Below are 16,399 nucleotides of genomic sequence, written 5' to 3'. Positions count from 1 at the left end.
TTTATGTATTGGTTGTTCTGCATACTCAATCCAATTGTGCAGTGAGCAGAAAGGTATTGTAAGCATGAGTAAGCATAAAATACCCAATTAGCAAATGTACGTGTCACCTCTAAGTTAATCATTCATTTTTTTAATTCATTCTCAGGATGCGGATGTTGATGGCAAGGCCGGCATTTATTGCCCATCGCTAATTGCTCTTAGAAGGTGGTGGTGGGTTCTTCTCGAACCACTGGTAGCAGTTTGATATAACTGAGTGGCTTGGTAGGCAGCTTCAGAGGGCAGTTAGGAGTCAACTATATTTCAATCTAATCAAACGGAACAGAAAACACCTAGCAGAAACTAGGCCTTAGAATTCAAAATGCTGTCAAATTTCACAGTTAACCTGTTATATTTAATAAGCTGAGCTTTAAAACTGGATAATAAAGGAATGTATTATGTTTGCATTGAATTTCTATATTGGAATAGGAAATCTATACAGTGCAAATCAGTGGAAAGTGTTTTGGAACACTGGAATTTTATGTTTGAATCAGAATTATGCTTACATTAAGTATCCATTTAGTTAGAATTAACAATACAATACTATTTGAATGGTTACAGAAAAAAGGTACAAAATATTTAATAACATTTCTTGATGGATACACTTACTGTGAATAATTGAATAAATATCTACCTGTTTAATATCGGCTGGCAGCTGTGACCATGGCACATCTTCCATTTTAAGTCTTCTCATTAGCCTTACATTGATTTCTGACTGAAAATAAATGATTACTTACATCAGCCACACAAACAAAATGAAAAATTCTGATTTTGAAACAGTAATCTACATCTGTACATTTAAGTTTTGAGATACATCCAGCAAATTTCAGGCACCACATTTTGTCTCATATTCAGACTTTAGTGTCGAACTTAAAACTAGCATTAAAAGGAGAAAGAAAACCAGTCATTTCCTGCTGGTTTCAGAGAAACTTCTCCAGCAACAGAAAATACCCTTTCATTGGCCACAGCTGTGTCCAAATAGCCTGAAATTGAGGTGTTCATTTACAGCTATAAGCCTTTAGCAAGGATTTCCATCCCAGTCCAAACTGCAGCATTGGAGTGGTTTGGTGTGTTTTGGGCCACCTGACTGACCTGCCCCTGACCCCGGTGAAGTTTCCAGGGTCAGCCTCATTTAAGTTTTCTCAGTGGGCCCCCAGTGGTATTTCCACTCACGCATGGGAACTTTCTGCTGGGGAAGAAGGGGCAAAGGAAATGGTTGCTGCATCAGAAGTCAAACATCTGCAGCTGCTTAATGGGCCAAACAGCATTGCCAAAGTTTTCAATCCAGCGACTAAAGACCTAACGTTGCTGCACTTTCCCTCAATCCTCCCTTTGTACAATACTCTTTATTCACTATGTCCCATTACTTAGCAATACCAGATGCCTGTTCACTGCTGCCTTCTTAGTATCCAGCAGTGCTGAAGTGATACTGGTGGAAACTGTCACATATTACTGCACTCTGTAATTATCACCTAATTTTTTAGCCAAAAATATGTTGGCCTAAAAATGGGCAGAGATACAACATTATGGATCTCTGCCCACCCAAGTACCTTCACAAAACCAAGAAAAGGCAAAGGAAAATCCTGCCTCTTGTGTTCAATTGCTGCCATATCTAATATTTCATTGGATAAAAACAGACTAATGAAAGGCCATAATGGAGCAGGCCTAGTCAGCCACAACTTCCTCTCAGCAGCAGAAGAATATATTATCGTAACATGGCATAATAGTCATGCCTTATAAAATAAGAAATCCTTCCAAACTACAGCGATCAATGCCACAGGAGATCCTCTAAATGGAAAACATTTTTATTTCTTCCCCTTTCATTGTTTCCTAGTTAGTTGGAAATCCCTTTTCCATGCTTAGTTGAAAGTTAAAAAAATACTCCATGTAGTCAGAGTGCAGCAGTGGAAAATTCCCAACATAGGCAGCCTGTAGTTAAGATGTGATGTGTTGTACAATTATTAACCATGGCCTTTTATTAGTCTATTTTTAACTAAAGAAATATTTGCTGAGGCAGCAATTGGACAGTAAGTGCATAAGGTTCAACAAGTTTGAGACATTTAAATGTAAAGGGTTACTTAATTGTTGATACAAGAGCATAATATTACCATTTGGGGGAACTAAATTAGAACTTCAGGAGAAATTAATCACTTATTTTTAAAACATATGAATAAATAACTAAAGTAATTTCATATGCTGTAAACCACAACTCATAATATTAATACGGTAAATTATAGAATCATAGACAGTTACGGCACAGAAGGAGACTTTTCGGCCCATTGTGTCCATGCCGTCCATAAATGTATATGTAATGTTAGCAGTGATCAAGTTACATGGAGAAAACACAAATGGGAGCAGTGTAATATTTTTAAACCACGAATGATGAAATCATACTTGGCTGGTAACGCTTTTACTTATAAGTGGGATAGACTCATCAAAAATATGGACATAAACCTGGCAATTATTCCTAAAAAGAGAACAGAATGACAATACATTCCACAGTGAGAATAAAGGTATTTATCATCGCATAGTAATGACTCCGACTACTTTTCTTTCTTTTGGTTTTACCTGCACAATGTTGATTAACTTCTCTGAAGCACTGCACACCCAGCTGGCTTCTAAACAAGGATCTAACACCGATGCTTTCAGAGTTATATCTCGAATGCCAGGGTGGCCCATGAATTCCTTGCTAAACAACAAAAATAAGCAGAAAGCATAATGCACGATCAGGACTTTTCCTTGCTCCATGTCCTGGAGGAAATAGTTTCACAACATTTTTTATTATTATTTTGTTACTTTTTCACCGTTCTCAAGTTCCCTGAGCCGTACATCATTTCTTGGCTGGGAAAGTGAGCAGGCAGACTGTTCCTAGGATTCAACTAGCACTGCTCTATAATCAGCTGGAAAGTTCAATAATACAACAATGTGTTTTTATGGTATAGTATGCTTGTGTGTAAATGTATGCGAAAGCTGCAACAAAACGCCAAATGTCAATCAAGTGCCTTATATCTGGGAACGGTTCCTTTGATTCCCTAGAATGGTCATCCTAGAACTGTGTTCAGTTAGAGGGAAGGAAGAAAGTAAAAGGAAGGCTCAGTCGGCATCAGCTTTTTACTTCAACAGGAGTCAGGATGCATAGCCAGCACAAAATTCATTAACTACCTTACATCTCATCAGGTCTGCAAACCTGATGAGATTAAGGATAAATCCTTTTTTGGAATGGGAGTGCTAGGATACGAAGTGAAGCATTTAATAATCCCCCAAGAATCCAGTCCAAAGTTTCAAATTGCAACCTCACAAGTTGTAATGTAGTAAAGGTAAGAGACTTAAACCCACTTGTGTTGTCCAAACTAGGACCTAGCACAGACATGCATAGTTACCTCTCTGTGCACATTAGCATATCCTCAGCAGAAAATAACAAATCACTTTCTCAACCAGGGCTGCATAAGAGTAAGGGAAACTCAGTGGTTCTAGTTCAATTTCTCCAAGTATTTCTGTGCTCCGAGTAACCATCAGGGTCAAATGGCTGAAACACTTGCTCTCATCATACTTAGCTTCAGCTGCACCATGGTGTAAAGCACCTGATGCACAAACAAGTGCACAAGTAATTCTGAGTGAATTAGAGGGGTGATTCTGTGATCCAGCAGGAAGCTGCACTAGTAGGGAGCATGGGATATAACACTGTAGCCCTGATTCTTTGGCCACACACTCATTACAAGTGCAGTTTCCTGCTGGGAGCACAATATCATACAATTACCTCTTACATGTCTTGATTATCTCCACCCAAAAGGACAACATGGTATTGTGACAGGCAATGTCTACCAGCATGTTTAAGTTAGATGTGCTCAGTCATGCACCAACAGTGAAAGTGGACTTTTGTGCTTTGCTGCAGATTCGACATGTTCATGCCAAACAAAGTGTTCTGCTAACACTGCCGTATGGTACAAACAGATCACTAGTATAGAAAGCTTACAGAAAAGAAATGTTATATCCATGTTTGGTTATTTACTTTATTTTTCTATGCTCTTTAAAGTCACATGAAATTTTAAGCTGAGCAAGACTCACAAAACTCAAACGGCCAGGCTTACCTTTTATATATATGAGTGATCCAGAAGAAAACAATGAAGAAATCTTCGACTTCCAGGTTTTCTTGGAAAATTTGATCAAGATAATGAAAAATACAAGCATGATATATTTTTGCAAATATTTTTAAAATCTCATTTTGGTTTAAGAAAGACAGACATTCCAATAAATCAGTTAATACAGTCTGCTGCAGGTTTCTTAAATGTTCCTTTAAACAGCTTCCTGGATTGATTTCCAAAAATAATGGAATTTGCTTTTGCACAGATTGTTGTACCAGTTCGGTAAACTGTTGTACCCATGCACTTGGCCTTCCAGATTGCATGTTCCCTGCTTCCTGTTTTTCCTTGCACCGAATCACATCTCTTTCATCTTCCAGCTTGGCTATGGCATACACCGATGAAAGAAATGCAGCATTATCCTTGTAGTTACGTATTGGCATCTTCATAATTGACCACATCTTGCTTTTCAATTCTTTAGAAAGGTTGTCTACATCCATCATCATTTGCTGGTTTAGGGTGGTTTCTGCATTATTTACTTCGGACATATTCAGTGATTCGTATTTGTCTTCGAGTTTAACAATCCAGTGATGAGCTTCCGCACATTTTCCATCCTGTATTAACTTTTGAATTTCTGCAACTTAAGAAAAAAAAAGTATAATCAAACTATACAGATTTTTTTTTCAAAATGTAACAAGTACAATTTTACTCTGCAATCTAATTCTAAGTATTTAGGGGACTGAAATTCCTGACTTCACTAATTTTATTTGAAAAGCAGATGTGAGTAAAAGATGGTAAAATTAGCGATGGAATGATGAAATTCGGGAAAAAAACCATGTTGGCAATTTTCTTTCCTCCACTTCTCCTGAAGATATTTACTCCCGCTGTGGTATGGTCCCAAAGATACCAGTCGCTCTAATTTATCTCACCCAAGTGGCCATTATTCAAATGTGGACCTAGGCAATGAGTGTTGACATGCTATTTGACTGTCGGGTCATCACAGCCAAGTAAAGTCCTGTCACGACTTAACATTTACACACACACACTTCATCAAGAATCACTGGATGGCAACCAGGAGCAAAATTCCTGAATTCCCCTCCCTAATTTAGGAATGCTGAAGCCAACTGTCTTAATGTCACCCAGGTTGAGATCAGCTAACTCAGAACAGGCCAGGAATTGAACCAGAGATCGCTCAGGTCTGGATGGCTCAGCGAAACACAATGGCCCTGTAAAAACAAAGGCGAGCAATCGCGGCACTCACAACCAGAATCACACCAACTGGGAACCCTATCGAATTTTATGCCAACTAGGTTCCTTCCTGAAAATTTACACAGGGCCATGTAAGGGGTTGACCCTCCACCTGCCCTGGACAAGGCCAGTGATGTTAAGGTGCATGGCTCATGGGTCAGACGGAACATTGAAGACTGGTATGCTAATTGAGACCAGCCTCCTAATCATGGAAGTGGGGCCCACCTGCCGTATCCAGGTGTGGACATCTGAAAATTGACGGTAATTTTTTTAACTTTTTGGCCAAGGTGGTCAAGGGGGCAATTCTGGCATACTTCAGGGAGGGAGCCTTGGCACCTCCTCCAGGCCCAACGCACTCTGCTGGGATTCCCAGCTTTCTAGTGCAGGCTGTTGCCCAAGATGTGCCCTAACAGCAGGGATGACCGCTGCTATTATTTAAATGAGGTGACTGGAGGGGTCAGCACCAGAGGTCACCAGCAGGTGGATTCCAGCATTTACATCAAGACCAAAAGCCCACAGGTTTTCGACCCCTATGTGTTAAGATTGTACTTTGTGAATGGATAGTACAGATTTCCAAGTCCTATGACCTATAAAGCCATGGTTTAAAGCTAGCACAACCTGAAGGTCTAATTTCTCCGCTGGTTGTAAGAGACCTGCAAAAAATATGTATGGGCAACCCCAACCCAGTTTCTAGTCATACACAGCACAAAATGTGGCAGGATTGGTCTTGGTAGGAATGCCTTTCATGGTCAAACAGCCTGCCAGCAATTATTGCTGAAGCTCAAACTGAAGAATGCCACTTAAGGTATCGAAGGGCTATCAGTGCCAATGGAACCATACTCAGCAAGTGTTTGCACCTTCAGCAAAGATGGAGAGATAATTGGAAAATAAAAAATTAAGCCCCTCCAATGAATCCATGAATAGATGCACAGTGTAGTGCAGAATTGAGTCATACAGACCAGGAAGGTGAAACATTTAACATTTGCCCTGTACTGAGTTACTTGATCTCAGCCAGTTGCAGCAGAGTTGTACTATGATTGAGCTCAGGGGCTCCTGGATAGGGAGTGAAAAATTAGTCAGCATTCCTGTTCCTGTTAGCTTTTTAAGTGACCTCCTAGACAGTGCATTTGAGTGAATGTCAGATGATGAGAGTTATAATGGCTTCTATTATCAAATAATGAACCACTGTTCACCGCCTTGGTTTACCATATGAAGAATGGTCACTTGGTCAAATGCCCAAAGACAGTTGTCAGTGTTGATGAACCTGTACCTCGGTATAAATTTTATCAGAGGAGATGTACTTGGAGAAGGACAGATCTTCTTTGGATTGGGTGTACATTGGGGCAGGATATTAGTGAGTGCTTCTGTACAGTTTGTTTTTAACATGCATGGCATTTCTATCTAGCAGGACTTCATAAGCACATAAGAAATAGGAGCAGGAGTAGGCCATACGGCCCCTCGAGCCTGCTCCGTCATTCAATAAGATCACGGCTGAACTTCAACCTCAACTCCACTTTCCCGCCCAAACCCCATATCCCTTGATTCCCCTAGAGTCCAAAATTCTATCTATCTCAGCCTTGAACATATTCAATGACATAGCATCCACAGCCCCCTGGGGTAGAGAATTCCAAAGATGCACAGCTAATAAAACTGTTTGGTAGTAATGATCTGAAGCAAAAATGAAACAAAAGAATATTTTCATGGAAACATAGCTCAAACTATAAAAATTACAAAACTGTCCTTTAAAAATTTCAGAATAGAACACTACAAAATACTTGTACCTCTTTGCACATCAGTGGTTGGCTTGTCATCAGAAAAAAGTTGCTTGACTTCTATTTCTGGTGAATGTCTAGGAAATTTCCTTACTTTCTTTGGCCTTAATTTTTTTGTTGATTTAATTTCATTGTCCACTTTCCAAGGGATTAAAGTCTCTTCTTCAGAACAATTTGCTTTGCTTCCGAGTTTCACTTTCCAGAAACCGAACATTTTTCTTTCTGTATTATGAAGAGTTAATTATAACTACCATTATTCTATGATATGTAAATCTTCTTTATGTTCATCTGATCATTGAAAAGCAGACTCTTTCTCAGTCCAAATACACCAACCATATACATTATTCCTTATTTCATTACATGATTTATATCTCAATTTCATCCTCAAATTCAAAGTATTTTATACAGGTTAAAGAATGGCTGGGTTAAATTACAATTATATCTATGATCCAATCAATTTGGATCCAGTAAGTAGTCAAGCAGCAAAGCTGTAAGCACACAGTCAGACCTCAAATCAATGAAGAATCCCATAGACATCTGTAATTCATATTAAGATCATACTATATTTTGCATAATACATGTGATTTTTTAAAAATCATTGATTTCCATTGTAAAAAAAAGTGGCTGCACATTTCACAATCACATCCAATTATAAAAATACAATTTAAAAACAAATGCAATAAATCGCAATTAAAATGAGCTAAGAGAAACTATAGTTACAAGGGGAGACTTGAGAAACCGGGACTATTTCCACTGGACCAGTAAAGGCTAAAATGAGATTTAATAGAGGTTTTTAAAATTATCTCAGGTTTAGATAGGTTGAATATGGAAATGATTTCATCCGGTTCGGGAGTCAGTGACAAGAGATCATCAATTTAAAATTGTCACTGAGGCAATGAGGAGAGAAGTTATGAAAAATGTATTTACACAGAGTGGGCCATTGGGTCCTTTAAGGGAAAAGTTGATAAATATTTGAAGCAGAGGAAGATACAGGGCTATGGAGAGAGTTTAGGACAATGGGATTCATTTTTGGTTGTTCTAGTAAAGAGCCACACAGAAAAGATTGGTTGAATGGCCTCCTTCTGTACTGGAAACTTCTATATGGTTCTAAAAAGAACATAAAGACAGTTAAAAAAAACTGAGGGGTTACTTATATTTTTATGGAAGAAACCAATAATATCTTACAAACAAACCAAAAAAGTCTCCACCAATTATTCTCAATAACTAGTCATTAGAATGTGTATGAAAGAGACCCAGTGACTTCAGTTTTTTTCTTCTTCTTCCCTACAGGGAAACAGCTTACCTCTAGTCATAGCATAACTGTAATTGGGAGCTTATCTACTGGGTAATCACAGGCTTGAACTGGCAATATATCACTCGATTTAACAGCACACTGTGTCACTATGCTTCCTAAGCACCAGATTCTAAGAACAAATGAAATTAGATCTGTCATATAAAAAAAGTATTCATATATAATATGCATATGGAACCTTGAACATATTATAGGAGAATATAATCTTATTCTTGGGTCTGTGAAACACCATCAGTGCCAAAACACTGCCTTATGCAATAACATATTACAATTTAATATGTTCTTTTTGATTTAAAAAATCACCATTAAAAATATCATGTCATCATATCCCTTTATATATGCAGTTAGACAATATTGAGGCTGTATGAAAAATGTTGTTAGATTGATAAAAAAAACTGAAGTACTGTGCTGATTTTAATTTTTATTCATTTCTAAGCAGTATTTGCCATAAGCTCCTGTAGCATTGCTGTTGATTTTGCTGCTTGCAAAACACATTCTTCAAATATTTGGATTGGAAAAGGCTGATGAAGGCTGTTAAAACAATCTGCAATGTCAGCTCATTGTCAGCACAGTATGTTCCAGAAATGGGATTTAGCTTATTCAGAGCTTCGCTCATCCTTTCACATTGAGTGCCTAACAATCTATATATTTCTCTGCTGTAAAATATTTTGAATTATCTCAATATGCACCAACAATAGATGTGAATTCTTTCAGCAAGTTGACACATTTTGTGAAAGGTTATTCAATTCTTTACTTTGAAATGACAATATAGGGGCAGCCTGACACTTTTCAGTGGTAGAATACTTATTTTCCAACCAGCCAGCCACTGAATTGAGTTACAGAGCTGTATGTCTATTGAACAAGACTGTCACAGTTACCATAAGAATCATAAATTCTTGGCTAGTTTGTACATTCTAGTAGCTTGAGGGAGTGGAGTATTCCACTGGTAAGGGTTGGAGGGGGAGGAGGAAAGGCGATCTTCCACAGTGTTAATTCTCTACCATATCTGAATGTGATTTCTAAATAACAATTTATTTTTCTGCCAATTTTAACATTATTTTTCACCTTCCCTTTAAGTTCCTATTAAGTAAATCCCCATTCCCTATCTTGCAGAGTAAGCATGAAAATTTTCCTATGCCTCTGCCAATTGCCACTTTCAACCCTGTTGCTAGGGAGTACATGAAAACATGTCCCTGTGGGGAACTCCACATTTCTGCTTGACATTTCCCCAGAGTCTAGCTTGCTTAGGAACTCAATATGGGAATCTCAAATTCAAACCTTTGCATTTATTGTAATTGTACAAAGAAAAAATTATACTAAACAAATTTGACATGACTTGATTTTGAAAGGAGGGCCTTGGGTGAATTGATAGCTGCAGTGCTATGTTACACTGCCAGTTGGGAACCTGAGTTTAATCAACATGAGTCAGCACTCAGTGCTGAATAGATCATCTGGGGAAAGAAGAAAAAACCTGAAGATAGACATGTCCCTTTGTGCACCTTCTATCATATCAACAAAAGAGCAACACTAATGGCATCTGTGGTAACATCTTCAGGTGGACTGTTTCATACGCTTGACTAAGGAAAACAACAGGGATGTGGCTAAAGGGGAGGGTGAAGACATGTGGAAAAGGAAGGAAAATTAGAAAAACAAAATATTAAAAAATAATGTTTATTCCAAACAATATTTAAAAATAAATGAAAGCACATGAAAACATTGAAATAGCTACATGTTGGCTGGGACTGAAATGGAATTTTACGCATTTTGGGCATGAGAGTCTGAAAATCAGCAAAGTCTTGATTTCATTAGTCATTGTTTTGTAAAATTAAAGCTTCAAAAGTGAATACAGGATAAAATTATCAAATTCTAAACTCTTCTTTGCAGCTAGTTCTTCTGCGACTAGAACCATACTTCAGACACCTGTAAAATGTCTTATTTATTCACTGGAAAGTGAAAGTATATTATTGATTCAGGGGAATATATGGTGCAAATACAGTTCAAAGTTTTGATGCATTGAGGTCTTATTGGTCACGTTTGCTAGCATATGGTTAAAAAGCAATGCGTTTATATCATTTCCTATATTTTTGAGTAAAAAAATAACTTTTTAATTATTTCAGTGATACGTTGTCAAGAGTATTAGTAAGGGTGAAGAAAGAAATATTCCACTACACAGATTCACTAAACTTTCCTTTCACCTGCACACTTGAGAGTGTGCGAAACATGAAGCGTATACCAGATCAATACATATAATCACCTATTATGTCTGGAGAGGAAAAGGTGTGTCAGCACTCCCAAATACAATATGCACTAACACAGTGCACAAAAAATGGTTTGCAGCAATAAAGACTGTCTACAAATCGAAGCCTCTACCTATATTGCTCTTGAATCAACCACTAGGAGGTATGCAAGAGCAACCCTGGATGATTTGCCCTTTATTTTTCCTTTGTTTGGGGAAGCAGAGATCATCCACTTGGCATGAAAGAAATAGGGAATCAAGGGCAGCAAATCTATGTCCTAGGATTGGCCAACAAGGAGAGGGTAGCCATAGGGTGACTAGGTTTTCAAGCCCAATTAGATCTAGACAGTGCCTCTAGAGCTTTTCCTCACAGGAAAAAATGCAGTGATCAGAGAAATGAGGAAATTAAACAGAACTAAATTATTCAACTACTGAATAAAGACTACCTAGTACTATGGACTCAACAAACTACTACATTGTCATGCTAGAGTACTTTTTAACTTATGGTGTCAGCACTGTCCAAGACATTTTATTATGGTTGCTTTTGTTTCACTGTCGGTGCATAAGTCACATACAGTCAGTGCTGTGCTCAGTATATGAAAACCAATAGATATATTTAATATAAAAAGGGACAGTGGGCATTTTTAAGGAAGTAATTAGACTTTAAGGGTTGCAACCTTCAGAGAAATGGTAGGGTAGGCCATTCGTCTGACAAGTTATCCTGCAGCACCTGACCACATATTCCTCGGCGGTGGGGAGGTGGGGTCATTTATTATGCAGGCGGGTTTGGAGCTGGAATTGTCCATGCCTAGGAGAGAAGGAATACAGGGCTAGCTGTGTCAGTTAAAAGGCTCCAAAGCTGAAATGATCAGAAGCACAGAAAGTGGATGAGATGGGGGAAGGGGAGGAGAGACAGAAGGAGAGAGAGAGAGAAGGAGAGAGAAAGAAAGAGAAAGAGAAAGAGTGAGAGAGAGAGAACTAGACCTTAGGGTAAAATTTGCAATGGCAGAAGAAGGAGCACCATCGGGAGAGCCTGCAACAGTCAAGGCCCCAAGATTATCATAAGCTACGGTAGAGGTCATGTTGGCAGAAATAAGCGCAAGAACAGAAAGGCTCTGACTCCCAGGGAATGATGCCCCAGAAAAAGGATGTGCAAGCAGTTTGGAAGGAGGTGGCTCTGGTGATCTACCAATTCAATCACCCACCAACGGTTATTTTAACAATTTCACCTCAGTTGGCCAAGGTAAGTGAAGGCACAGTGCCCATGCAGACACTGGAAGCATAACTCACCTCCACACCATCCAGGACCATGTACTATTAAAGAAGAGCTGAATAAGACAATAAGTGAGCAGAAAATATCCTCTCCATCCGTTTCACCTGCATATCTCCTCTCCTACCATTCCACGGACTCATGTCACATTTCCTGCAGTGTTTCAGTAAAAAGTGCCTCACCTAATAGCATGTTCATAAGAAAATGTCTGCCAACATATGGGTGAAAAGATACTGTGAATTGGTCTGTAGCATGTCTAAATGTTGTATTCTTTGCAAAGGTGAAGCATGTCCCTTGCTTTTTGTGGTATATATTAATGATTTAGACTTAAATGTAGGGGGCATGATTAAGAAGTTTGCAGATGATACAAAAATTGGTCGTGTGGTTGATAGTGAGGAGGAAAGCTGTAGACTGCAGGAAGATATCAATGGACTGGTCAGGTGGGAAGAAAAATGGCAAATGGAATTCAATCCAGAGAAGTATGAGGAATACATTTGGGGAGGGCAAACAAGGCAAGGGAATACACAATAAATGGGAGGATACTGAGGGGTGTAGAGGAACAGAGGGACCTTGGAGTGCATGTCCACAGATCCTGAAGGTAGCAGGACAGGTAGATAAGGTGGTTAAGAAAGCATATGGGATACTTCCCTTTATTAGCCGAGGCATATAAGAGAGCAGGGAGGTTATGCTATAACTGTATAAAACGCTATTTAGGCCGCAGCTTGAGTACTGCGTACAGTTCTGATCACCACATTACAGGAAAGATGTGATTGCATGAGAGAGGGTACAGATGAGATTTACGAGGATGTTGCCAGGACTGGAGAATTTTAGCTCCGAGGAAAGATTGGATAGGCTGGGGTTGTTTTCTTCAGAACAGAGGAGGCTGAGGGGAGATTTAATTGAGGTGTATAAAATTATGAGGGGCCTAGGTAGAGTGGATAGGGAGGACCTATTTCCCTTAGCAGCGGGGTCAATAACCAGAGGGCATAGATTTAAAGTAATTGGTAGAAGGATTAGAGGGGAGCTGAGAAGAATTTTTTTTCACCCAGAGGGTGGTGGGGGTCTGGAACTCACTGCCTGGAAGGGTGGTAGAGGCAGAAACCCTCTTCGCTTGGTGCTTGGATGTGCAGTTGAAATGCTGTAACGTACAAGGCTATGGACCAAGAGCTGGAAAGTGGGATTAGGCTGGATGGCTCTTTTTCAGCCGGCACAGATGAGCCTAATGGCCTCCTTCTGTGCCGTAAATTTTCTATGATTCTATGTGCACAACAAAGGCAAAGGAGCGCCATGGGTGGATGAATGGCACCAGGCCCCAGAGTAGATATGAGGAGGTTGCTCTGCAATTCCTGGGCATACACAATGGGGAGGCAGTGGAAGGTGGAGAGGTTGGATGAGAGCCGTCAGATTTGGGTTGGTAAGGGGATGGGTTGCTTACAGTTTTCTGCTGTCTTTAAACATTCTGATGACTTGAAAGGCCGCTCACTATGGCTCAATCACAGCTTCTGATTCACAGCTCAGAGCGCACCCTCCTAAATCAATGTCTTCTGTATGATTACAGGAAGAAACATCTATTGAGCAGTATAGCACCTCCAAAGGGTCCATTCCACCACCTGATCACCTATTCAGTCATTGCACCATACTTATTCAAATCAGAGCAAATACGCCAACTGCGAACAGGCAAATAACAACAACAATTACTGAGGATACAGGGAATATCACAGAGTAAATCACAAAGCACCAGTTAGCAGGTTTTTTTGCCATATGGGTTGCATCAATGGCATCCTGCACTTGTCAGAATCTAGCCACTCAGAAAAAGTTAGAAGGTTGAGGGATGATCTAATCGAGGTGTTTAAAAGGATTCAATAGGGTAGATACAGAGAAACTATTTCCTCTGGTGGGGGAATCCAGAACAAGATGGAGTAATCTTAAAAATAGAACTAGGCCATTTGGGAGTGAAATCAGGAAGCACTCGCTCCCTCAAAAGTCTGTGGTTGCTCAGTGAATTGAAATTTTCAAAGCTGAGATAGGTTTTTGTAGGGTAAGAGTATCAAGGGATATGGAACAAAGGCAGGTAAACAGAGTTGAGGGTACAGATCAGCCACGATCTAATAGAATGGTGCAACAGGTTCGAGGGGCTGAATGGCTTATTCCTGCTCCTATGTTCCTAAGTTGATCTCTCTCTCTGCTTTGCTGGTTCCATGTGGAAGCGAATGAACTCAGAAGCATGCCTGAACATCCATCACATGTCTAGTGCAGCCATGAACTGCTGACTGATGATGTGATTAGTGTCACCAGAGGCTGCCATGCAGCATCCGGGTGCATAAAAGTTAATTGCTGCTGTCACCTTCACAGCCACAGACAAGGTGGAAAGAAGCTGAATGTAGTAGCTACTTATTTTATCTCAATTTAATTTGTATTAAGCATGCTAAATTCCACTAAACCGATATATGATGAATCTCATTAATATTATTTTGTCAGTATAACTCAGTACCAATGCCTTTTCATGAAGGATATCACACATTAAAAGCACGAAACAACTGTCGGTCACTGGACTCATTGCAGACAGCACACAATTTTTTAAATGCCACAAAACAGCATACATTACAAATGATAGCAGATACCAATAAATCAATCAAGGAAATGATCTAATGTCAAACTCAGATGATAGTGGCAAACAGCATGTGCTTCACATCTATAGTTTATGATGTAATTTGATCCTTTAATTAGATCCTTTCATTCACAGCTAGCAATTAAATGCAGTAACAGCTACAGGTGACTTAGGAATCTGCTCCTAGAAAGTATTAAATATATACAACAAATGTAAATTATCTTTCTTTAAACGTAAAGTGAAATGTTGTATTACATATAAAAAAACAAGCAAGCTCCTACATTAGATCAGGCCTCTCATGAAAGACAAGCAACTGTACTACTCAAGAAAAACGATCAGATAATCAAGGATCTGATGTTCCCTATAAATTTCAAGTTAATTATACCAATACATAGAATTACATAGAAATTACAACATGGAAATAGGCTGTTCAGTCCAACCAATCTAACCTATTTTTAAATGTTGGCATGCTCTCTGGTTCCGTCACTAACTCTGGTAATGCGTTCCACATTCTCACAACCCTCTGTGCAAAAATGTTTCTCTCTGTCCTAAATCTCTTACATTTAATCTTATGTCTGTATCACCTCACTCTAGACCCCTCAATCACTGGAAAGAATCTGTTTCTATCTACTTTGTCCCATCTCTTCATCATTTTAAACTCCTCTTTCAAATCACCCCTTAATCTCCTCTGTTCACATGAAAAGGGCTCCAATTTTGCATGTCTTTCTTTGTATTCATATTTTCTCACACCAGGCAGCATCCTAGTGAATCTGCGCTATACCCTCTCTATTGCCTCAACATTCTTCCCATAGTGTAGAGCCCAAAGCTGCACACAGTACTCCAACAGTAGCCTTACTAAGGTTTTATATAGATTCACCATTACATCTCAACTTTTATATTCTATACTTCGTGTCATAAAACCCAGTATTCCATTAGCTTTTTTTATGACTTTATCCACTTAAGGTGCTGCTTTTAATGTGAACCTGAACCCTCAAATTCCTCTGTTCTTCCACATCACCCAGCTTTCTCCCATTCAAAGTACAATTATTTTTTTACCAAAATGCACCATGTCACATTTACTGACATTGAATTCTATCTGCCCTTGTTTTGCCCATTCCACTATTTTATCAATATCCCCTTGCAGATTCCCTTGGTCCTCACAATTATTAACTATGCCTCCTATTTTGGCATTGTCTGCAAATTTGGACACTACTCCCTCTAGCTCTGTATCCAAACCACCATGTGAACATTGTATATTTAATACCATTTATTCTACTACATTTATGTATTGTTACTAAATATTACTGTAAGACTTACTATTTCACATACCTTTACCAGTGCTGCCTTCTGCTTCTCAATTCCTTATCTGAAAAGAGAACTGAAAAAATGTGAGTTTTTAAACAACCTTTTTCAGGGGTTTTCCTATAACCCACCTTAAATTTGTCCTGTCATTATCAGCATATTTACAATTAGGTCACTGTATTTCTGGAATCTACCTGGGGATTCCCCCAGTGCACTTCTACATGCCCTGACTGAATAATAATTCCCTTGGAATATGACATAATTGAAAACATCTTAATATAAATATGAAACCAAAACTTTACTGTAGTGTTTTATAAAGTGTTTGCTAATATGTTCTTCTGAGGAAGAACATGCAGGAGTCGCCCCATTTCTACACATTGCATTTGGGAAAAAAAAGTCTATATGAATAAACTGACCAATTTGAAATTAATTTTACCCCATTTCATAGCCTTTCTGGCTATGTTAATTTACATAATATGAAATATTACAGTTGTACAGCAACAGCTCTGCAACATGGCATGCCTCCTGTTACCTAT

General features: G+C 38.9%; 1 protein-coding gene across 1 annotated transcript in view; it reads right to left on the bottom strand.

The window, feature by feature from the left end:
- LOC137326150 (exocyst complex component 3-like protein 2) overlaps window positions 1-15,925 on the bottom strand; it is a 37,943-nt gene extending 22,018 nt beyond the window's left edge. The window contains exons 1-5 of the mRNA XM_067991021.1: window positions 15,891-15,925; window positions 7,145-7,357; window positions 4,125-4,755; window positions 2,605-2,725; window positions 671-751 (exon numbers count right to left, since the gene is read on the bottom strand). Coding sequence (XP_067847122.1) covers window positions 671-751; window positions 2,605-2,725; window positions 4,125-4,755; window positions 7,145-7,349 — 1,038 coding nt within the window. The 5' untranslated portion in view covers window positions 7,350-7,357; window positions 15,891-15,925. The remainder of the gene's footprint in view (window positions 1-670; window positions 752-2,604; window positions 2,726-4,124; window positions 4,756-7,144; window positions 7,358-15,890) is intronic.
- Window positions 15,926-16,399: the final 474 nt, after the last annotated feature.

Source organism: Heptranchias perlo, chromosome 10 (genome assembly GCF_035084215.1).
Source record: "Heptranchias perlo isolate sHepPer1 chromosome 10, sHepPer1.hap1, whole genome shotgun sequence".
Taxonomy (NCBI): domain Eukaryota; kingdom Metazoa; phylum Chordata; class Chondrichthyes; order Hexanchiformes; family Hexanchidae; genus Heptranchias; species Heptranchias perlo.
This window is presented reverse-complemented; position numbering and strand designations above follow the sequence as displayed.